The sequence below is a fragment of the Schistocerca gregaria genome, unplaced genomic scaffold (assembly GCF_023897955.1).
Source record: "Schistocerca gregaria isolate iqSchGreg1 unplaced genomic scaffold, iqSchGreg1.2 ptg000255l, whole genome shotgun sequence".
NCBI classification, from domain to species: domain Eukaryota; kingdom Metazoa; phylum Arthropoda; class Insecta; order Orthoptera; family Acrididae; genus Schistocerca; species Schistocerca gregaria.
The window spans coordinates 729,622-752,774 of NW_026061761.1; the positions used below are offsets into that span (position 1 = coordinate 729,622).

The window sequence follows — 23,153 nt, forward strand, 5'->3', positions numbered from 1 at the left end:
GTATCATCTACTTGTTAAAGCAGTATTGTCTCTTAGGCATGAACCATCAGGCGTTGCAAATGTGATTAATTATTACAGATTTTAAATTATTTCTTTTTATCAGTCAATTAATAATTTTATATAGTAATAGTCATCTGATAATTTAAAAATAATAAATGGTTCAAATGGCTCCGAGCACTATCGGACTTAACATCTGTGGTCATCAGTTCTCTAGAACTTAGAACTACTTAAACCTAACTAACCTAAGGACATCACACACATCCATGCCCGAGGCAGGATTCGAACCTGCGACCGTAGCAGTTGCGCGGTTCCGGACTGAGCGCCTAGAACCGCGAGACCACCGCGGCCGGCTAAAAAGAATAAAAAGAAACCTTGGGTACAACTATCCGCTGGCACCGTCGCCACATTTGCACGTCAGCAGGATGTGTCCCATACGGCTACAGCCCACTTACCATTACTTTTCCTCGAAGAAACAAAAACAACGATAAGAAAATATTTTTTAGATGCTAACATTTGTAGTTCAGAAAAAAAGTGTCAAAGCTGAAATTTTATCATTTGTGTCCTATTAAAGAAGTAGATATTGTGAAGAATAAAGGAAGCTATGTGTAAAGTAAAAATCGGAATCTGTTTTCTTTTTAGTCTTTCATACCAGGAAGTGTTTGTAGAATTATGTGCTCACAGTAACTAGCTTCGTCCCTATCTTCTATTAGGTGTGGGTGTCCGCCGCCGTTAGCTGAGTGCTCAGCGCGACAGAATGTCAATCCCAACGGCACGGCTTCGATTCCCGCCTGGGTCGGAGATTTTTCTCCGGTCAGGGACTGGGTGTTGTGTTGTCCTAATAATCATTTCATCGCCATCGACGCGCAAGTCGCCCAAGTGCCGTCAAATCGAAACACTCGCACCCGGCGAACGGGTCACGCGAAGGAGGCCCGCCACACGCCATTTATTTCTTTATTAGGTGTCGGTCAGGAAAATGAAGGCAATCGAAGAAATATAGTTTCCATCGCGACACAGTTTTGAAATACACAAAGACTAAACAAACAGACCTCCCCACATTGCACAGGTTTAGCAAAGATTGCATTTAAGTCTAAGGTAACTGACTGAAACTACGAAGGATAAACACATGTAATGTACAGGATTACGCACAAGTACCTCCAGGGTTTCATAAGACGACTGTGGGAAACACCACGGTAAACAGAAAAACGACAAGTATCAGTGCACAGACCACCTCTCCAAATTTTTAAATCAAATTACAGGTGGTCGTTACGGGCATAGTTTGTGACGCGGTAAATGTCAGTACGGAGGTCAGAATCTTGCGGTACGTGTTCCGACGCGTCAGTTCGATATTAACTGTACCTCCTTGCAACTATTTCAAAGTAAATGGCAGTGTACGCACGAGCGCACGGTCTTTGACGGAGTCCCGGGGGTGGCTACGGAGGAGGAGCGCAGAGTCGCGTCCAGCATGACCCGCGCGCCCTGTGGTCTCTCGAACGGGACGCGGTGCGGACGGCGTCAGCTGTGTTCCACAGTCTCGTGCGGATTCTCTGTGTCCCAAACACGCGCTTTATGACGATTCGGACACACGAAACGTGGCTTCGTCACTGAAGCCCGCCTTCGCTTCTCGCTGCAACAGCCGTCGCAGGTCCCTTCCAGAGTGAGAACAGCTGAGCGTCGCGACAGAACGGGCCAAGTTGCCGAGGGGCGCGCCAAAGAGTCGACTGCGGCAGCTGCCTGCCGACTGGCTGCTCCGCACAGCGTTGGCAGCCGGTCGCGCGAAGTGTGTTACACCAGCTCGTCTGCTGGAGCTTTTACCTGATATTCGATGCGGAACTGTCGCTCGACACTAACGCATTTAGTGAATTCAAGAAACAAAACCCACGCACCACTCGGTCACGCGCCACGTTTTCACGCGCCTGACGACTACTGTTGCCGGCCGCGGTGGTCTCGCGCTTCTAGACGCTTCAGTCCGGAACCGCGCGACTGCTACGGTCGCAGGTTCGAATCCTGCCTCGGGCATGGATGTGTTTAGTGTCCTTAGGTTTAATTAGTTCTAAGTTCTAGGCGACTAATGACCACAGATGTTAAGTCGCATAGTGCTCAGAGCCAGCCATTTGAACGACTACTCTTGCACTCCGCAACTGCGCGACACTGAGTGTTACTTATCGAAACCTGCAGAGGGGCTCTGTCCACCTTTATGTCTCACTTTTCGATACGTTTTGAGCTTTTCCCAAAATGGCCTTCTGAACCCCACAGGTACTTTTCATTAACCGTGTATATATTTTTAAATAATATTTGTTCGAGAACAAATACTCTGATTTATTTTATACTACCGAGTGTTGTGTAGAGACAAATTTCAAATCAGTGTGGCCCAGTGCCACTAGTAACGTAAAGTCCGTACAGTTGTAAAAGAAATAAGAGCCCAGTTAAGTAATGGCTCATTTGTCAACTGGTAAACGAGACTTACTCGTTTACTAACACTATACACTGTCGAGTCGGTCACTACAACCGGCACGTGCAGACAGCTTTCGGTTATCCACGCTGTTCTGTAGCTCGTCACCGTGGCAACCAGTTAGCTAATACTAAATCGGCACAGCACTCTACAAGTTATTCGAACGGATTCCGGCCATTTATTATAACCCACCTCACTGTGTAAAATGTTAACTACCACACTCATGGGTATACTACGACCCGTGTCGAAACTTCTGTGCGGTGATCGACGAAAATTGTTAACAGATTTACCAAATCACAAAGCACGACCACGTATTAGAGGCTCGGAGCGATATCTGACTCGTACCGTTCACTGCGAATCGTCGGTAGGGGGACGAGGGCAGTGCTACCCCACATTCCGTTGTTGCCAGATGTATCCGAGATGGCGGCTATGACGTCATCGAAGATGGCGGCGTGTAGACTTGGCAACAGCAATGACGACATCCGAGATTGCGGCCATGACGTCGTTCCAGATGGTGGATTTTGGCGGGAAATTTGAATTTTGGTGGGAACAAGGTCAATTGGGCTACCTCCACTAACCTGACTCCCCACTTTTTCTGGGGCAGAGGAGGGGAGGAGAGGGAAGTTCGAATTCGAACAGCACAATGCATCACACCACCTTTATCTCCATTAACCTTAGAAAATAGAGTGAAAATATGTCACTTGCATTACACGTACTAACCAAATCATCCGGCCGCCACCTCTTCCTAGGAACTGGCACCAAGTTTGATTTTTGGTGGTAAAGAAAGATCAATTTGCATATCTCTACTAAGCTAAGAAAATGGTGTGAAAGAAAGGACACTCAGACTACCTCCACTTACCTAAGTCATCCGACCACTACCTCATCCTAGGAATTGGCACCAAGTTTGAATTTTGGCAGGAACATAGGTCAACTCGCCTACCTCTACTACCCTAAGAAAATGGCGTGAAACAAAGAACACTTTGACTACCTCCACTAATCTAAGTCACACCACCGCCACCTCCTCCTAGGGATTCGTAGGAGAAGCACTAAGCCTGTACTGGACTGGTGCAGAGAGGAAGGAGTGTACTTTATTTATTTTGGAACAATTTAATTAGGGATGGAGTATATTTATTACACTGATAACAAATCACATGCTCTGACATGCTTGTGGTCACGTCACACAGCCTACAGACATGTGAACCACTAAAAGACTCTGCAAACATGCTTGCTAATTGTCAACTGTCGAAATCATACACCAGTCTTTATTTAAACAATTTGAGCCATTACCACGATCCGGTGTGTTCGCCACGAGGTCCAGAGCCCAACTGACCTAGTGCACAGCACCACCACCAGAGTGTGCTATCATCCCTCTCATCTCTTTGACCGCTTTCTATCGCTGTTCTAATGGGACGCCTCTGACTCGCTGATACCGAAGTCACAGACCGTATTGTTCCACTGTTTGTGAAGTGTGTATGATGGCCATACTGATGTTACAGATCATGCTGTTCGACTGCTCGTGCCATGTGTGTGTACGTGATGTGAATACGGACATGACAGATTGTTCTATACAAAAATTGTTCCACCACTCCTAAATAATTCAGTACACTGATGTGCCGACACAAAATCAACTCTTTTTTTTTTGTCATCAGTCTACTGACTGGTTTGATGCAGCCCGCCACGAATCCCTTTCCTGTGCTAACCTCTTCATCTCAGAGTAGCACTTGCAACCTACATCCTCAATTATTTGCTTGACGTATTCCAATCTCTGTCTTCCTCTACCGTTTTTGCCCTCTACAGCTCCCTCTAGTACCATGGAAGTCATTCCCTCATGTCTTAGCAGATGTCCTATCATCCTGTCCCTTCTCCTTATCAGTGTTTTCCACATATTCCTTTCCTCTCCAATTCTGCGTAGAACCTCCTCATTCCTTATCTTTTCAGTCCACCTAATTTTCAACGTTCGTCTATAGCACCACATCTCAAATGCTTCTATTCTCTTCTGTTCTGGTTTTCCCACAGTCCACGTTTCGCTACCATACAATGCTGTACTCCAGACATACATCCTCAGAAATTTCTTCCTCAAATTAAAGCCGGTAGTTGATATTAGTAGACTTCTCTTGGCCAGAAATGCCTTTTTTTCCATAGCGAGTCTGCTTTTGATGTCCTCCCTGCTCCGTCCGTCATTGGTTATTTTACTGCCTAGGTAGCAGAATTCCTTAACTTCATTGACTTCGTGACCATCAATCCTGATGTTAAGTTTCTCGCTGTTCTCATTTCTATTCCTTCTCATTACCTTCGTCTTTTTCCGATTTACTCTCAAACCATACTGTGTACTCATTAGACTGTTCATTCCGTTCAGCAGATCATTTAATTATTCTTCATTTTCACTCAGGATAGCAACGTCGTCAGAGAATCGTATCATTGATATCCTTTCACCTTGTATTGTAATTCCACTCCTGAACCTTTCTTTTATTTCCACCATTGCTTCCTCGATGTACAGATTGAAGAGTAGGCGCGCAAGGCTACAGTCTTGTCCTACACTCTTCTTAATACGAGCACATCGTTCTTGATCGTCCACTCTTATTATTCCCTCTTGGTTGTTGTACATATTGTATATGACCCGTCTCCCCCTATAGCTTACCCCTACTTTTTTCAGAATCTCGAACAGCTTGCACCAATTTATATTGTCGAACGCTTTTTCCAGATCGACAAACCCTATGAACGTGTCTTGATTTTTCTTGAGCCTTGCTTCCATTATTAGCCGTAACGTCAGTGTTGCCTCTCTCGTGCCTTTACTTTTCCTAAAGCCAAACTGATCGTCACCTAGCGCATTCTCAATTTTCTTTTCCATTCTTCTGTATATTATTCTTGTAAGCAGCTTCGATGCATGAGCTGTTCAGCTGATTGTGCGGTAATTTTCGCACTTGTCAGCTCTTGCCGTCTTCGCAATTGTGTGGATGATGCTTTTCCGAAAGTCAGTTGGTATGTCGCCAGACTCATATATTTTACACACCAACGTGAATAGTCGTTTTGTTGCCACTTCCCCCAATGATTTTAGAAATTCTGATAGAATGTTATCTATCCCTTCTGCCTTATTTGACCGCAAGTCCTCCAAAGCTCTTTTAAATGCCGATTCTAATACTGGATCCCCTATCTCTTCTAAAACGACTCCTGTTTCTTCTTCTATCACATCAGACAAATCTTCACCCTCATAGAGGCTTTCAATGTATTCTTTCCACCTATCTGCTCTCTCCTCTGCATTTAACAGTGGAATTCCCGTTGCGCTCTTAATATTACCACGGTTGCTTTTAATGTCACCAAAGGTTGTTTTGACTTTCCTGTATGCTGAGTCTGTCCTTCCGACAATCATATCTTTTTCGATGTCTTCACATTTTTTCCTGCAGCCATTTCGTCTTACCTTCCCTGCACTTCCTATTTATTTCTTTCCTCAGCGACTTGTATTTCTGTATTCCTGATTTTCCTGGAACATGTTTGTACTTCCTCCTTTCTTCAATCAACTGAAGTATTTCTTCTGTTACCCACGGTTCCTTCACAGCTACCTTCTTTGTACCTAAATTTTCCTTCCCAACTTCTGTGATGACCCGTTTTAGAGATGTCCATTCCTCTTCAACTGTAATGCCTACTGCGCTATTCCTTACTGCTGTATCTATAGCGTTAGAGAATTTCAAGCGTATCTCGTCATTTCTAGTACTTCCGTATCCCACTTCTTTGCGTATTGATTCTTCCTGACTAATGTCTTGAACTTCAGCCTACTCTTCATCACTACTATATTGTGATCTGAGTCTATATCTGCTCCTGGGTACGCCTTACAATCCAGTATCTGATTTCGGAATCTCTGTCTGACCATGATGTAATCTAATTGAAATCTTCCCGTATCTCCCGGCCTTTTCCAAGTATACGTCCTCCTCTTGTGATTCTTGAACAGGGCATTCTCTATTACTAGCTGAAACTTGTTACAGAACTCAATTAGTCTTTCTCCTCTTTCATTCCCTGTCCCAAGCCCATATTCTCCTGTAACCTTTTCTTCTACTCCTTCCCCTACAACTGCATTTCAGTCGCCCATAACTACTAGATTTTCGTCCCCCTTTACATACTGCATTACCCTTTCAATATCCTCATACACTTTCTCTATCTGTTCATCTTCAGCTTGCGACGTCGGCATGTATACCTGAACTATCGTTGTCGGTGTTGGTCTGCTGTCGATTCTGATTAGAACAACCCGGTCACTGAACTGTTCACAGTAACACACCCTCTGCCCTACCTTCCTATTCATAACGAATCCTGCACTTGTTATACCATTTTCTGCTGCTGTTGATGTTACCCGATACTCATCTGACCAGAAATCCTTGTCTTCCTGCCACTTCACTTCACTGACCCCTACTATATCTAGATTGAGCCTTTGCATTTCCCTTTTCAGATTTTCTAGTTTCCCTGCCACGTTCAAGCTTCTGACATTCCACGCCCCGACTCGTAGAACGTTATCCTTTCGTTGATTATTCAATCTTTTTCTCATGGTAACCTCCCCCTTGGCAATCCCCTCCTGGAGATCCGAATGGGGGACTATTCCGGAATCTTTTGCCAATGGAGAGATCATCATGACACTTCTTCAATTACAGGCCACATGTCCTGTGGATACACGTTACGTGTCTTTAATGCAGTGGTTTCCATTGCCTTCTGCCTGCTCATGTCGTTGATCATTGCTGATTCTTCCGCCTTTAGGGGCAATTTCCCACCCCTAGGACAAGAGAGTGCCCTGAACCTCTATCCGCTCCTCAACTCGTAAACTGTCCAAATAACACACAGAACGGCATACAGACCTGTTTGCAAAATAATCCAACAGACACACGCAAGCACCGCCTGCAGACCCCTGCCCACTGCACCGCACTGGAGGCCACCAGTGAAGTGACACGGCCGTCAGCTGCAAAGTCATGCACAGCTGCCCGCGGCCATGAAGCAGCGACATCCCATTCGTACTCCGGACCTCAGAAATTCAAAATATGTGTTTAACTGGACACAGTTGTTGACGCGACCGGGTGAGAGTGAACATTTCTTTTTTCGGAGCGCACTGGACCGCGCTCTCATGTATTTTTTAACATTGATGGCGTGTTCACACTATACCTGCTGTATGGGTCCAGTGGGAACACCGTTCACGATTGTTTTCTGCAGAGGAGGCTTACAGCGCTAAAATTATTTTCCACAGACCGCTAAATTGCACTCAAAGTTAAACCCACAAAACCTGTCTACTGATCATCAAATACATACATACTAGACTCACAAGAATATCGGAAGCCAGGAACATATTTACCAATCTAACTACAATTAAATATTATTATGATTACAGTCTGACACCGATCTATGTGCACGTAATTTCTGCTCTTGACATTTGTGATTCGGGAACGAATATTCATATCTATAACACATAATTTTCCTCGTAAAAAATCTCTCTAATACGCTCGTGGTTATCTATGTGCTGAATCAATACATCCCACACTCATCTTCTCTAGTCTGGCTATAACATAAGCCACAGCAACTTAACAATATAATATATAGACATTTTACATAAACAGTGTAGTTATCTTTTATACCTGTACAGCACCCAAAAAAATTAGGGTGTGCCTACACTCACACCGGCTATATGTCATGATGCTACTGAGCCCTGGGGAAGCATCGTCAACGTTTTCTTTCTTTCTATAAACGTGACATTCAGTGGCAATAAACTGTTTTACACTTATCACCATATTGCACCTCCAACTAAACCTCACAACGTGCCATACATATCGTCAAATGCGTAAAGACTCTTACTCAATTACACTGCTTGGCAACTGAGGACAGAAGCATGAATATTAGAGCATGAAACCGATCTCCATCCCACCAGTCTATCACCGCGTACCATGCCGGTCTAGTAAACATACAATTCATATTCTCCACTATACAAAATAATCCCTTTTACATCAGGGCACCCTCAGCGGACCGAAGTCACACTCAGAACTGATCTACAAATTCGGGATTGTCATCCCTCAGCACAAATGCGTTACTGTTTCTGATCCGAACCTGCTTCCTTGGTTGCTCGTTTTTCTACGCACATCTCCAGACTGGGAGATTACAAGAACACATGTATTGTCACATCGTTTGCCATACTATTATACCATTTTTGGGGTACTTCCCGATATCAAGCTCTAGGCACCATCCTACCGACCGCTAGCGCAAAATAATTCCCAAGATATAGACTGGAAATATACTTCTCTACAAACCCCAAACTTTATTGAGGTGAAGCACGCTGTAAACCACTGACTAAGTAGAAAAAAAATAGAGGAAACTAATATTTCCGCTCTCCAATACCGATGTTGGTGATGTAGTGGATTCCAAATCATCCCTATAATTTACAAACCAACTAAGATGTTTCCCATGTCTAGAGTACAGACAAACATGTCTTCCACATGCTATATGCACAAACCACAATCGATCGCCTCTCAACTAAATAAAGGCGCGAAATGTGCAGAAGCAGTCTACAGAACAATTTACATGGGAGTCAATAACGCTCCGGCGCAATCGCACCTCCATACACAATCTTCCCAAATTTCCACCTGACCACAAAAGCCGCCCAACACACAGTATTAGTTCACTATTCGCTTGTCTAAATGGCGGAAAAGTTAGATGCATTCCTACACTCCAACAGACCTCTGCATTCAGATGGCTGCTGCCATTGACGGGAAACGTGAATCATTAGCACCACAGGCCATGCATGCATGGAATCATTGTAGAAAACCGGTCATATACATGTTTTATCATTATACTTACAATTAAATGTTATGATCGTGGTCTCAACTGAACGTCATTGGACAATGAGCGATGTACTGGAAATACACCCTGCTGAAAACTGTGTCCAGTTGTAAGGAAGATACAGATATTTCCATTTCCAGAGCCAGTCTTCAGCAGGGTGTATTTCCGATACTTCACTCATTGGCAAATGCTGTTCAGTCTAGACCACGATTGTAACATTTAATTGTCAGTATAATGATAAACATATATTTGACTAGTTATCTAGAATGATTCTGTGTATGCATGGCCTGTGGTGGGAATGATTCACATTTCCCGACAATGGCAGCAGCCGTTCGAATGCAGAGGCCTGTTGGAGTGTAGGAATGTATCTGAGTTAACTTTGCCGTCGTCTAGACAACCGAATGGTGAACTAATACTCGGTATGTGTTGAGCGGCTTTCGTGATCATGTGGAAGTTTGAGAAGACTGTGTATGGAAGTGCGATTGCGCTGGAGCGTTATTGACTCCCATGTAAATTGTTTGGATTACTGCTTCTGCACATTTCACGCCTTTATTTAGTTGAGAGAAGATCGATTGTGGTTTGTGCATGTAGCACGTGGAAGACATGTTTGCCTGTTCTCTAGACAAGAGAAAACCTTAGTTGGCTTGTAAATTATAGGGATTATTTGGAATCTGCTACATCACCGACATCAGTATTCGAGAGTAGAAACAAATAGAGGAAACCTCATATTTCCAGTTACTCAGTGGTTTACAGCACGCTGTGTTCACTCTCGTCCGGTCACATCAGCAACTGTGTCCAGGTGAACACGTATTTTGAGAGGAATTCTGAGGTGCGGAGTATGAATAGGATGTCACTGCCTCACGATTGCGGGCAGCTGTGCGTGACTTTGCAGTTGACAGTTGCGTCACTTGGCTGGTAGCCTCCAGTGCGGTGTAGTGGACAGGGTGTCTTTTGGATTATTTTGCGAACAGGTCTGTAGGCCATGCTATGTGTTATTTGGACAGTTTACAAGTTGATTTCGTGCCTGCACATCAGTGTACTGAATTATTTATTTTTGTATAGCATGATCTGTGACATCCGTAGTGGAACAATTTTTATATAACATGATCTGTGGCGTCCGTATTCGCTTCATTACAGATTGTGCTATTCCACTGCTCGTCACTTGTGTATGAGTGTCAGTATGGGTATCACACACACATCACGAACGGTGGAACAATACGATCTGTGACGTCGGTATCTGCACGTCAGAGGTGTCGCGTTAGAATGGCAATAGAAAGCGGCCGAACAGATGAGAGGGCTGATAGCACACTCTGGTGGTAGTGCTGTGCTCAAGGGCGGTTGTGCTCTGGACCTTGAGATGAACACAGTGGGTGGCGGCAGTCGCTCTAATTGTTTAAGTAAAGACTGCAAACATGTTTGCTAATTGTCAACTGTTTAAATCGTGCACCAGTCTTTTAGTGGTTCACATGTCTGTAGGCTGTGTGATAAGACCCCAAGCATGTCAGAGCGTATGTTTTGTATCAGTGTAATAAATATACTCCATCCCTAAATAAATTGTTCCAAAATAATTAAAGTACACTCCTTCCTCTCCCCACCAGCCCAGTGCAGGCTGAATCCTCCTCCCCCGACTCCCTAGCTTAGTGCAAGTAGTCCAAGTGTCCTTTCTTTCGAGCCATTTTCTCAGGGTATCAGAGGTAGCCCAATTGACCTATCTTCTCTCCAAAATTCAAACTTGGCACTAGTTCGTAGGAAGAGGGGGTGGTCAGATGACTTATGTCACTTGGGCTACTCCTGCTAACCTGTTTTCCCTCGCTTTTCTTAGGTTAGTAGAGATAACCTCGGTGTGATGCATTATGCTGTCCTGGAATTTGAACCTCCCGCCATTTTTCTGGGGGTTGGGAGGGGAGGGCGTTTGGTTGGTGGAGGTAGCCCAGTTAACCTTCTTCCCACCAAAATTCAAACTTCCCACCAGAATCCACCATCTTGAATAACCTCATGGCCGCCATATTGGACGACACCATTCGCTGTTGCGAAGTCTACACTCCGCCATCTCGGATGACCTCATCACCATCATCTTGGATACATCTGGCAACAATGTAATGTGGGGTAGCACCCCTCTTGTCCTCCTACTAACATCACTGTAAGCAGCATTGGTTTAGGATGGGAAAACGTGTAACGCGACAGAAGCTAAATTCAAACACCAAGGGGAAAAAAGTTTTTGCTCTTTTTCAGTCTGCATAAAAGTAGGTACAACTTACCGAAATGGTTGCTTCGTAGAAACTAACATATGACTCAGTGTTATACACTGCCAGAAAAGAATTAGTACACCCTTTTAGAGGTTTCCAATCCACTCGTGTTATTGATCTGTAATCATTTCATATACTCCACATACACCGTAGCAGCAATAAATCTCAAGCAAGTCTGAGGTACCAGATATCGACCACATTAGTACATGCTGTCACCTCCACAGGCAGCAACGCAGATGCTGATTCTCACATCCAATCATTCACGAAGAAGGCAGGTACTACCCTGGGATACGCTGGGATACGTTGTGTCACGCCTACTCGACCTGTTCACCAAGTTCTCTAAGAGTTGCCCGTTGGCAAGTCGCACAAGCCACTTTTTGTCAGATTGTAACGTTGTATCCCACAACTGTGGAGATCGTGCTGGACAGAGAAGTTGGTGCACGTCTTGCAGAACACATCGGATTTCACGGGTAGTGTGTCCCTATTGGAACAACACGTGGCCTTTCTGTTGTACGAATGGCAAAGTATGGTTCTAACAACATTCCGCATATATCGAGAGCTAGTTAGCTTCCCCTACAGAAACACCAAAGACGAATGAGCGTCGCAGCTTATCACATCCCAGACCACAAACCAAATTTGTCTCTCTCTATGTGACTGTGTCCACTAGGTCCACGTCTTAGCCACAAACGACCGTCACTTCGGTGGTAGCTGAATCTGCTTTCATGGCTGAAGACTACATTGCGCTGTCCCATCTTCCGAGTGACCCTTTGATGGCACCAGTTGAGCTGTGGCGCGGGTGGCAGACGGGCTAGAGGTGTGCGTGCCCTTAGTCCCACTGCTACCAACCGGTCTGTAACAGTTCGTGTTGTATCTGGGCTCACAAGCACTCGTGTCTGAATTATGGTACCTGTACCATCTTCCACTGCTGCCATTACGACGGCTCTGGCGGGCGTCTGTGTTCCCTGGACGTCCAGAACATCGTCTACAAGTGTGAGAATCGTCGCGTGACCACTGATACCAGCACCGTTGCACAACTGATGCAGCACCTCCAACTTGTGTTGAAATTCTCCCAGAGGACCATCACGCCACTCAGAAGGCCACAGCTGGGCCATTCGTGAGGATGACAGTTCAAACCCTTTTGTGACCATCCTGATTTAGGCTTTCCGTCATTTCTCTAAATCGCTTTGGGCAAATGGTTCCTTTGAAAGGGCACGGCTGACTTCCCTTTTCATCCTTCCCTAATCCGAGCTTGTGCTCCATCTCTAATTACCTCGTTGACGACGGCACGATAACACTAATCTCCTCCTCCTCCTCACAATCTGACTTTTTTCAAACTCCCTGAGCTGGCTGCAGGAAGCGCGAGTGTCTCTTTGTGGCACGGTTGCCTACTAGCTTCACACATTTGCACCCCGCTGAGCTTTCTGGCTCTGGGCATTCTCTATTCAAGGGAGATTGACTGCTTAAGTGCCTCTGTATACTCTTTAACTAATCTAATCCTGCTTACGCGACACATAAGGCGTTGTAGTATATCCCTGCATTCCTCACATAATACTAATTTATGAATTCTGTACATAGGCCTTCATGGATTAGATGACATCTATCTTCAGAAGTCTGCAAGTTCAGTTTTTCCAGGATTTCCATGACGCTCTGCCATTGGTCAAGTCACGTTTGTGACCATTCACGCTTTCTTTCTTTGTACACGTTGTAGTGCTACAACGTTGAAAATTAATATTACGACGATGTCAAACCTTATTTTCATGATTTAAAGAAGTATTTATGATATTAAAAATGTAATTATATTTTATTATTTTCATTTTTGTGCTCAGTGTATCAAAGACTTTCTAGTGCACGGAATAAATTAGCATTGTTTGCACTACGAAACTATATATGGTTGTTAAGGGTTAAGCATGTAATAATTCGATGTAAGACATTTTGTTGAGTCTGAATTTTGTTCTCGTACTGGTCGGTAGAGAAGGAAAAGTTCCTTAATCGATGTAAAAAGGAGAGAGAGAGAAGGTAAATACAAGTTATTCAAAACAAATATCTCCCAAGTGTAACGTCTTGTCATTTCCTATAACTAAAAATTGCAAGGTCTAATCTGAGCCTGTCCTGAATAACAGCGAAGAACATTTATGTTATCATATATTTTCTTCGTTTGATTACGGTTGTGATTCGCATGTTTCTTTTTGTTACGCGACGTGTTATGAATATTTTCATTATACGCACAAAAGTGCACACCGCTTTAATCGAACCTGCGTTCTGCCTACCTAATTTTCAAACCAGCCAAAAAATTATCGATTGCGCTTTCGGTAAGAAGTGTTGGGGCGGCACCGACTAATGCTTTTCTGGAAGACATGAGTTATTGCATGCACCTGTCTTCCTTTATACACGTCTCTCAGGATATCGTGTGAAGAACGCTTAACTTACGTTCTGAATGACTGATGCTTACAAAATCCAGTTGGGTTGACCGAGAAGAGGTTATTCTCGTTTCGTGTAGCTCATTAAGTTAAAACATACAACAGCTGACTCTGAATTACACAAAAAAAGTTAGACATATAACATGTCGACATCAGTACAGAAAACAACAGTGAGGGTTTCGTAAGGGAGGAACACAATAAGGGGATGAATAATAACAGAGAAGGAAACCACAGGATTTCAGTTTTTAGTGATTGTGGTAACACACAGAGGAGATGGACATTAAAAACACACAACTGAGAATTTGTGTTACCTAACGGTACAACTGGAAGATTAATTTCTGTTCTACATTTTTTAATCTTAAATTTTATAAATTTATGCCAGTACCACATTTGCTGCGTGGGTGTGAATTTTGGTTAGTGAAACAAAAAGATAAAGGAAACTTATGAGCCAACACAGTGAAACTTCCTCAAAAACACAACAGTATTCACAAAATGAGTTAATGAAAGAAGAACAAGTATTACGAAGGAATTGAAAATATTTTATGTAAACGAATAGGCTGAAGAAAAGTGGCGAAAACGGATATTCAATCTGTTGCAAGTGGAAGATTTAAGACTACCACTAGATTTTTGGCAATATGTTCAGCAAGGTAAAAGATGCATGGGAAGAGATGGAAGGACCGAACATAGCTGCAATGGGCCAGAAGAAGAAAACCATTATGTTGTAAGATTTCACAACAGACACTGGACGGCAGTTTCCTTCTAGTAGACCAGAGTGCTGCAGCCAGCTACACGAGGCGAGGCGCCGCGCAGCTGGCGCTCAGCCGAGGGTAGGTGGGCAGGCAGGGCTGCTGGACAAGCTGGCGGGCAGTCCGCGTGTGGTGACAGCGCTGTCCTGGAACACCCTGCCGCTCCCGCACCGTCTCCTACCGCGGGGCACACTTACTGGCTGCTCGATTTTATGAGAGTACTTTTCGAACTGACTGCGTAGCGTACGTACCTGCAAGTAGCTGGAGCAGCGGCCGGTGCAGGCGAAGCTGGGGATGGGCTTGGGCACGCAGCCGGGGTACTGCAGCACGTGGATGACGGGCGTCAGCTGGCACTCGTCCGCGGGGCTGCGCTCCGGCGCCTGCGACGCCTCCGAGGCGTCGGGACGCACGACGGCGGGCGCCGGCGTCGGCGCCGCCAGCAGCGCGGCGGCCACGGCCAGCCACCAGCGCGGCGCCGCCGCCCCCGCCCCTGCACACGCCGCCTCTGAAACTGGGCTGCAGCAGCCTCTACCGCCAACTGGGAGACCGGGCCTCCACCACCACCCTGGAAGTGGGCTGGCGGAGTTCTCACCCTAACACTGTCAGGCATCAGCCCTGGGACGGGGGTGACACCTCGACTGGGAAACTCGACCGCACTCCGAGAGCTGTCCAGATTTACATTTTCTGTGATGTTCCAAAACGACTCGACCTTTGTGGTCTGAACAGTGCCGATTCACGTTCTCGAGCCTTAAAATTGCAATATCGGGAAGAACGGCAAATAAAATTTTACTTATTGCGCACACACGGTATAGAAGAAAGAACATATCATCAACTTGTAGGTGATTTGGGAGAATAAGGAGTGTCACCTCTCGCAACAGCAACAGCTCCGACCCGCTTGGCATTGCGCCACACTCACCTCGAGAAACAGATGGGAGTGCATAGTTCTGCGGCGCTCCGACTCCGTGCCAAATCACTAATCTTAGTGCCTGGAAAGGAGTGGTGTGGCAGTCTCTCGGCAACCTGTGACCAGCAGGTTCAACACCTCAAAGATCTGGAGGACGTGCTGGCCAGTGCAACCCCTGTACCGACATAGTTAAGGACAGAATGGGCTATCTCTGTTCTTATGTCATCTTGTTGAAACATTTCTTCACAGAGACGTCAAAGATAGGGCAAAAGGCGAAAATAGAATGGCTGCTGTCCAGATTACTGGTTATGTGAACCAGAGGTGACTGCATCGTGACCCCATTGGTACCCTATAGTGTAATGAGAGGTGACGGGCTCGTACGATGGTAATGAATGTAATATCGCAATGTTCCTTCCCCTCGGACCCTCAGTAGGTGGATATCCCTGTGACGATTCTGTAGGCAGAACAGGAGCTCTTCTGAAAACACAGTATGGTGCACACTGTTGTCGTCAGGCAAACCATCAGCAGTGCCTCTGCGTCTAAATTTTTAAACAACATAGTTGTGTGGAGATAGCAGCGATTGATTTACTTATAATCAATTATTCAAAGTTACAGCCACAATCGCAGCCGGTTACCGGCAAAATAAATAATGCGATTGTGACTGTCGATTTCTATAATTGGCTCCTGTGAATCAACGCAAACAGGAGCCACTGTCACCGTGCCGCCATCTGTGGTGCTCCAAATATGATCGCACTGTCCCTGTGGATACCTGTTTTCCTGCAGACAATCCTATTTCCTTACTCGAGCTGCGCCACGTCGTATTGGCAGGCTGTGCTACCGTCTACGGCGCTAGTCACGTGGGGTTGGCGAGACCCAGCACGGAGCAGAACGCAGAACGGCACACTTCTGAACGCGCCGCTTCCGCACGGGCGTGACAACCGTGGCATCCCGACTCACGTGGGCGGCAGTACCACGGAACGGTAAACCGCACTCTCTGTAGGCCACAACTGTACCGTTGTCGAATTCTGACACCAGTTCACAGACGTTTCTTTGTCCCCCAGAAGGCATAGCGCAATATCTCTCAATTGCACAACAATAAAAAGCTATTACTCCATAAGGAGAGCGGTGTGTAACCTTTCCTTACGTACAGTATGTAGATGGCGTTATTCGTACCTGATTTCAGCAGTTTCGCTGAAATACCAGATCTAGACATGTAATACATTCGATACGAATTTAACGTTTGTTGCGGTGGTGTCTTCCCGGTACTGCGAATTTAATAGCCAAAAGTGCAGTATTTCTCAGAATCTATTTGTCAAACGATCCATGGGGGCTAAACGCTACAGCGTCCTGCTACCCTGTTCTGGACCAGTATACAGCATAAGCACTCAACTGCTGTGCTCCCGTACAACGTAGCAGTGATCCCCCATCCAGCTACAGTCCCACCCTAGTGCAATAGCGCATACAGTCACGCACTGTCTGCAAACCTATTAGCTTCTAACACTGAGCAGCAAGTGTTTTTACACAAGTATGTGAAGGTACTGAACAACCCTGAGCTTCCCATTAGCCAACGTAGCCCTTACAATACATCTGACAGGCTAAACTCCAGATGACTGGCAGTAAAAACAGCTGTTAAAGTTCTTTTTGAATATTTTTATGTACGGTACTCCAAAAATAGGAACCAGTGTGGATCCAGTGTTCACCACCAGGAGTACAAACCGAGCTAAACACGTAAACTGAACGGGAAAGCCTCGATTTGCCCAGCAAGCGTGTTAAGGTGCACAATTTGCACGACCTGTAGACTGTGGAGGCACTTTCTCTGCTAATGAGAACAACTGCCCAAGCCGTGCGGCGACACTCCCGAGACCAACTAGCGCATCGTGCAAGAGTGCACTTTATAGCATCGTGTCGAAACAAAACGAGAGACTTTGTCAAACTCCTATGGGTTTTTTACTGAATTGAGAAATTTAAATTAATGTTCTAACCGTTTTTCATTAAACGTCTGCACCGTACATGTACACCCTTGCACTCTACATTTGTTTAATATCTGCAGATTTATGTTTAATGACATCTTGTGTTCCATCATTAGCTAAGCTGATCAGCTCTGCACTGCTTGGGACTTGAGCTGCAGCAGACTACACGGCTTTGCCTGTACCTCTTCATTTCTCTTCGTGGCATAGCCATCCTGTGGCCATCAGTTGTCAGGTTTTGCATAGTTTCCCCATAAGGCTGAAGGTAAATGCACGGATGATTCCTTTGTTAAGGTCCTGGCTATTTTACGTCTCCATCATTCCACTGTCCTGGAAAGTTTCCAGCGGCAGATCCATCCACATTACGTCCAGCGTAGTGCTCGGAGTTTGATCCACTGGTGTTAAGTCCAGGGTAGGCTCACCCACGTTACATGCGAAGTACCTTTCAGAAGTGGATCCACCTGCATTCCACTTCTATCAAACATCACCATATTCCTCTCTGTGCAATTCAAACATGCGTAATTTGTAATGGGAGCCATCAAACCAACGTTCTGGACAGTGAAAATTAATATGTCCTGTCGTACCACTCGTGCTCGCAGTCTGCCAGTTTGACATCTTGTCCCATTTAAAAAAACTCACAATTAATACTGATTGGAATTATCTGTGACTGTAAATTTTCTTAAAAATTTCTGTCAGTCTTTACTGCCTGTTAGCAAGTACCTTTCACTTTCCTGTGATATAAAATTAAATTTAGGAAACATTAGACCAGTAAACACAAGACATAAGGAAGACAGTACACATTTCATCACCTCCTAGGTCCCAGCGTTTTTCTCTCTCTGATCTTCTACAGCTTTACACGGTGTGAGTAGTAGAGCAACCTGCAAATCACCCCGCTCTCCATTGTTGCCAAATGTATTCAAGATGGCGGATCCAAGATGGAGGTGATAGATATGTAAATGTCGCAATGAAGTCATGGCGGGAAGTTCAAATTTTGGCGAGAAGATAGGTCAATTGGGCTACCTTCATTAACATAATCCCATCCCTCTCCCCCTCCCCTCCGCTCCCCTCCCCTCCCCAGAAAATTATGGCAAACTCAAATTCCACCAACACATCATGGCTACCTCCACTAACTGAAGAAAGTAGCGGGAAAATAGGTCACTTGGGCTACCTCCACTAACCTAAGTCATCCGACTGCCACCTCTTCCTAGGAATTGATGGGAAAAACACTTTGCTGGATAGGACATAAGTCTTTATTTAAATAGTCTTTATATAAACAATTTGAGGCAGTACCTCCATCCAGTGTATTCACCCTGGGGTCTGGAGTCCTACTGACCTAGTACACAGTACTGCAACGAAAGGGTGCTGTCATCCCTCCCTCCAAGATGGCGGTCTGGAGGGGAAAATGACCGGAAAAGGACTCAGAATACACTTTAACAGACCTGCAAACTAGTTGTAAATCGCCAAAATAATGCAGTACACTGACGTGCAGACACCCAAACAACTTCTAAATTGTAAAAATAATGCATGTAAAATGCTCTCCAAACATGCTTGCTAATCATCAGCTGTCGAAATCAGGCATTGAACACCCTGCACACCTGTTCGAAAATAATGCAACTGACACACAAACAACTCGCAAATTGTCAAAGAATAACTCATGTGTGACACTATTCAAACACACTCACAATGCTTAAACACCCAAAAATAATGTAGTGCACAAACAGTCACTGCACGCAAAAAACACAAGGTATCAGCGAACTGTTCCAACACTCACATGCACTTTACAGAGCCAGCTGGGCTCAAGCCAGCGCCAGAGTGCAAGCCATTGCTATCGCGCCACTGCCGATGGCAGGTGAAAGTTACGCCTATTTTCGGGTATATAGTTAGAGTTCATTGAGTGTTATACTGGCGTCACATGTCTATGTAAATAAGCTCCAAGTAACTCTCTGGACTCCATGCACATATTCACCATTGCTGGCGCAATCAATCTCTCTACCTGCGTCCAGCAAAGACATAATAGCCTAGCAACTCACTGTCACAGATGCTCGAGAAATCCATTCCACTACTCCCCACAATAGCACAGGCTGCATTGTTCTTAGTGATCCTAACGGGACACACAAGCTGCGTCTAGCCGTGCACGTGTTTACCAGCCAAGTGTAGCTGATGTATTGTTACGAAATGCTCCTGTAACTATACACTGTCATAAATGCATCTAAAAGGTTCTCAATGCTACACTGATGTCACATGGCTATGTACAATAAGAACCAAGTCGACCTCTCAGAAGTTGTATAGTGTTCCAGTAATAGTTAACTGTCACTTTTGTAGAAGCTTTGGTGATGTCTCAGCTTGTCTGCATGGAAATACTTGCCCTAACAGAACCTGTTTACGAAAATAGCGCAGGCTACTCCTGATAGTCCAAAGGTGGCACACTGTCCATCACATGTTACCCTTCCTGGAAATCGTGAAGACAGGCTTTCAACAAACATCTCCAAAACGCAAACACTATATAGAGGATCCTACGTCCTAGCATAAAGGATGACTTGGGACTGAATGGAGCATTATGATAGGCTCTTATTGAATTTACCTGCTGAATTATTGATGGTGGTGGTTAGTGTTTAACGTCCCGTCGACAAAGAGGTCATTAGAGACGGAGCGCAAGCTCGGGTTAGGGAAGGATTGGGAAGGAAATCGGCCGTGCCCTTTCAAAGGAACCATCCCGGCATTTGCCTGAAACGATTTAGGGAAATCACGGAAAACCTAAATCAGGATGGCTGGAGACGGGATTGAACCGTCGTCCTCCTGAATGCGAGTCCAGTGTGCTTACCACTGCGCCACCTCGCTCGGTGAATTATTGATGCTGCCGATGTGGAAGCACCTTTTTTTTTCATTCAGCAGACGAGACTTTCAGCGGCAAAAATCTACACTCCTGGAAATTGAAATAAGAACACCGTGAATTCATTGTCCCAGGAAGGGGAAACTTTATTGGCATATTCCTGGGGTCAGATACATCACATGATCACACTGACAGAACCACAGGCACATAGACACAGGCAACAGAGCATGCACAATGTCGGCACTAGTACAGTGTATATCCACCTTTCGCAGCAATGCAGGCTGCTATTCTCCCATGGAGACGATCGTAGAGATGCTGGATGTAGTCCTATGGAACGGCTTGCCATGCCATTTCCACCTGGCGCCTCAGTTGGACCAGCGTTCGTGCTGGACGTGCAGACCGCGTGAGATGACGCTTCATCCAGTCCCAAACATGCTCAATGGGGGACAGACCTGGAGATCTTGCTGGCCAGGGTAGTTGACTTAAACCTTCTAGAGCACGTTGGGTAGCACGGGATACATGCGGACGTGCATTGTCCTGTTGGAACAGCAAGTTCCCATGCCGGTCTAGGAATGGTAGAACGATGGGTTCGATGACGGTTTGGATGTACCGTGCACTATTCAGTGTCCCCTCGACGATCACCAGAAGTGTACGGCCAGTGTAGGAGATCGCTCCCCACACCATGATGCCGGGTGTTGGCCCTGTGTGCCTCGGTCGTATGCAGTCCTGATTGTGGCGCTCACCTGCACGGCGCCAAACACGCATACGACCATCATTGGCACCAAGGCAGAAGCGACTCTCATCGCTGAAGACGACACGTTTCCATTCGTCCCTCCATTCACGCCTGTTGCGACACCACTGGAGGCGGGCTGCACGATGTTGGGGCGTGAGCGGAAGACGGCCTAACGGTGTGCGGGACCGTAGCCCAGCTTCATGGAGACGGTTGCGAATGGTCATCTCCTATACCCCAGGAGCAACAGTGTCCCTAATTTGCTGGGAAGTGGCGGTGCGGTCCCGTACGGCACTGCGTAGGATCCTACGGTCTTGGCGTGCATCCGTGCGTCGCTGCGGTCCGGTCCCAGGTCGACGGGCACGTGCACCTTCCGGCGACCACTGGCGACAACATCGATGTACTGTGGAGACCTCACGCCCCACGTGTTGAGCAATTCGGCGGTACGTCCACCCGGCCTCCCGCATGCCCACTATACGCCCTCGCTCAAAGTCCGTCAACTGCACATATGGTTCACGTCCACGCTGTCGCGGCATGCTACCAGTGTTAAAGACTGCGATGGAGCTCCGTATGCCACGGCAAACTGGCTGACACTGACGCCAGCGGTGCACAAATGCTGCGCAGATAGCGCCATTCGACGGCCAACACCGCGGTTCCTGGTGTGTCCGCTGTGCCGTGCGTGTGATCATTGCTTGTACAGCCCTCTCGCAGTGTCCGGAGCAAGTATGGTGGGTCTGACACACCGGTGTCAATGTGTTCTTTTTTCCATTTCCAGGAGTGTATTTTGTACAGATCACCACTGAGGGCGGAAGCTTGAATATTAGAGTGTGAAACAGATCTCCAACGCGGCAATGTATCACCGCGTACCATGTCGATGTATTAAACATACAATTCATATCCTGACCCATACAAAATCGCCCCTTTTACGTCATTCCTACAGCTATCGACCGCCAGACACTCGTACATATACTGCAAAGAAAGACAGCATAAGCACATGCACCGTAGGTACACCAATAGCTGCACTAGATATTTCCCGCGAGGTCAGGCAGTCATCCACCCATGACATGTGACCAGAGCGCCCTCAGTGGACCGAAGTCACTCTCAGAACTATTCTACAAATTCGGGGTTGGCTCTCCAGGCACCAGCGCGTTACTGTTTCTGGTTCCGACCTGCTTGCTTGCTTTCTTTGCTACACCCATCTCCAGACTCTGGGAGTGCAAGAATATATGTAATTCCTCTTGGTTTGCCAGAATATCATACCATTTTCACGATCATTCTCGATATCAAGCACATAGCAGTATCACTTGCATAGTAGTATCAGTCGGGCAACATAATTCTGAAGATATGGACTGGAAATTATTTCTCTACAAACCCGAAACTTTTGCGAGGTGGAGCATGCTGTAAACCATTCAGTAACTAGAAACTTATCCTGTCTGCGAAGACCCTTACGAGAAAACTTGAAAAAATGGAGGAAACTGATATATCACCGACATCGGCATTTGCGAGTGGAAATAATATTCCAAATCATCCTTATAATTTACATTGTCAACTATGGTGTTTCTCATGTCTGGAAAACCAGCAAACGTGTCCTCCACCCAGCTTTCACCTCCTACCACACCTGCAGTCTGGGATTTGGAATCAACTCTCACCATTCTACCACATACCTCTGTTGGATCCTATAGAGAAGTCCTTTAATGGTTACAGCCACTAGTGAATCATATTTCTGGCATTCTCATATCTCGAAACAACTCACCTTTCTCGAAACTATTTGCTACAGTAAAATGCCAACCTCGTTTTAGGTAGTCCCTATGCATCTTGCAACTGCTGCCATATCTGCAGCTTTATGCACGTTATCGTTCCAATTTATATCGGAACTGAGTAGAAGTCGGTGAAAGCTAGATCTACCACCTTCTGCAACCCATGTAGGGACAGGCTAACCTGAGTGTGACAGGACTGTGTTTTGACCATTCGATGGAAATGGGAACATATGTTGTAGTTGCACCAACTGTACGCGATGTGTAAGGTCAGCGCCAAACGAAGCCTGCTCCTGCAAGATGAAGTAGTAT

General features: G+C 45.8%; 1 protein-coding gene across 1 annotated transcript in view; it reads right to left on the reverse strand.

The window, feature by feature from the left end:
• The window catches only part of LOC126305107 (bursicon-like), a 62,610-nt gene that overhangs the window by 11,864 nt on the left and 27,593 nt on the right, over positions 1 to 23,153 (reverse strand). Inside the window, exon 2 of the mRNA XM_049992016.1 lies at positions 14,908 to 15,146. Within this exon, the coding sequence (XP_049847973.1) occupies positions 14,908 to 15,146 (239 nt within the window). The remainder of the gene's footprint in view (positions 1 to 14,907; positions 15,147 to 23,153) is intronic.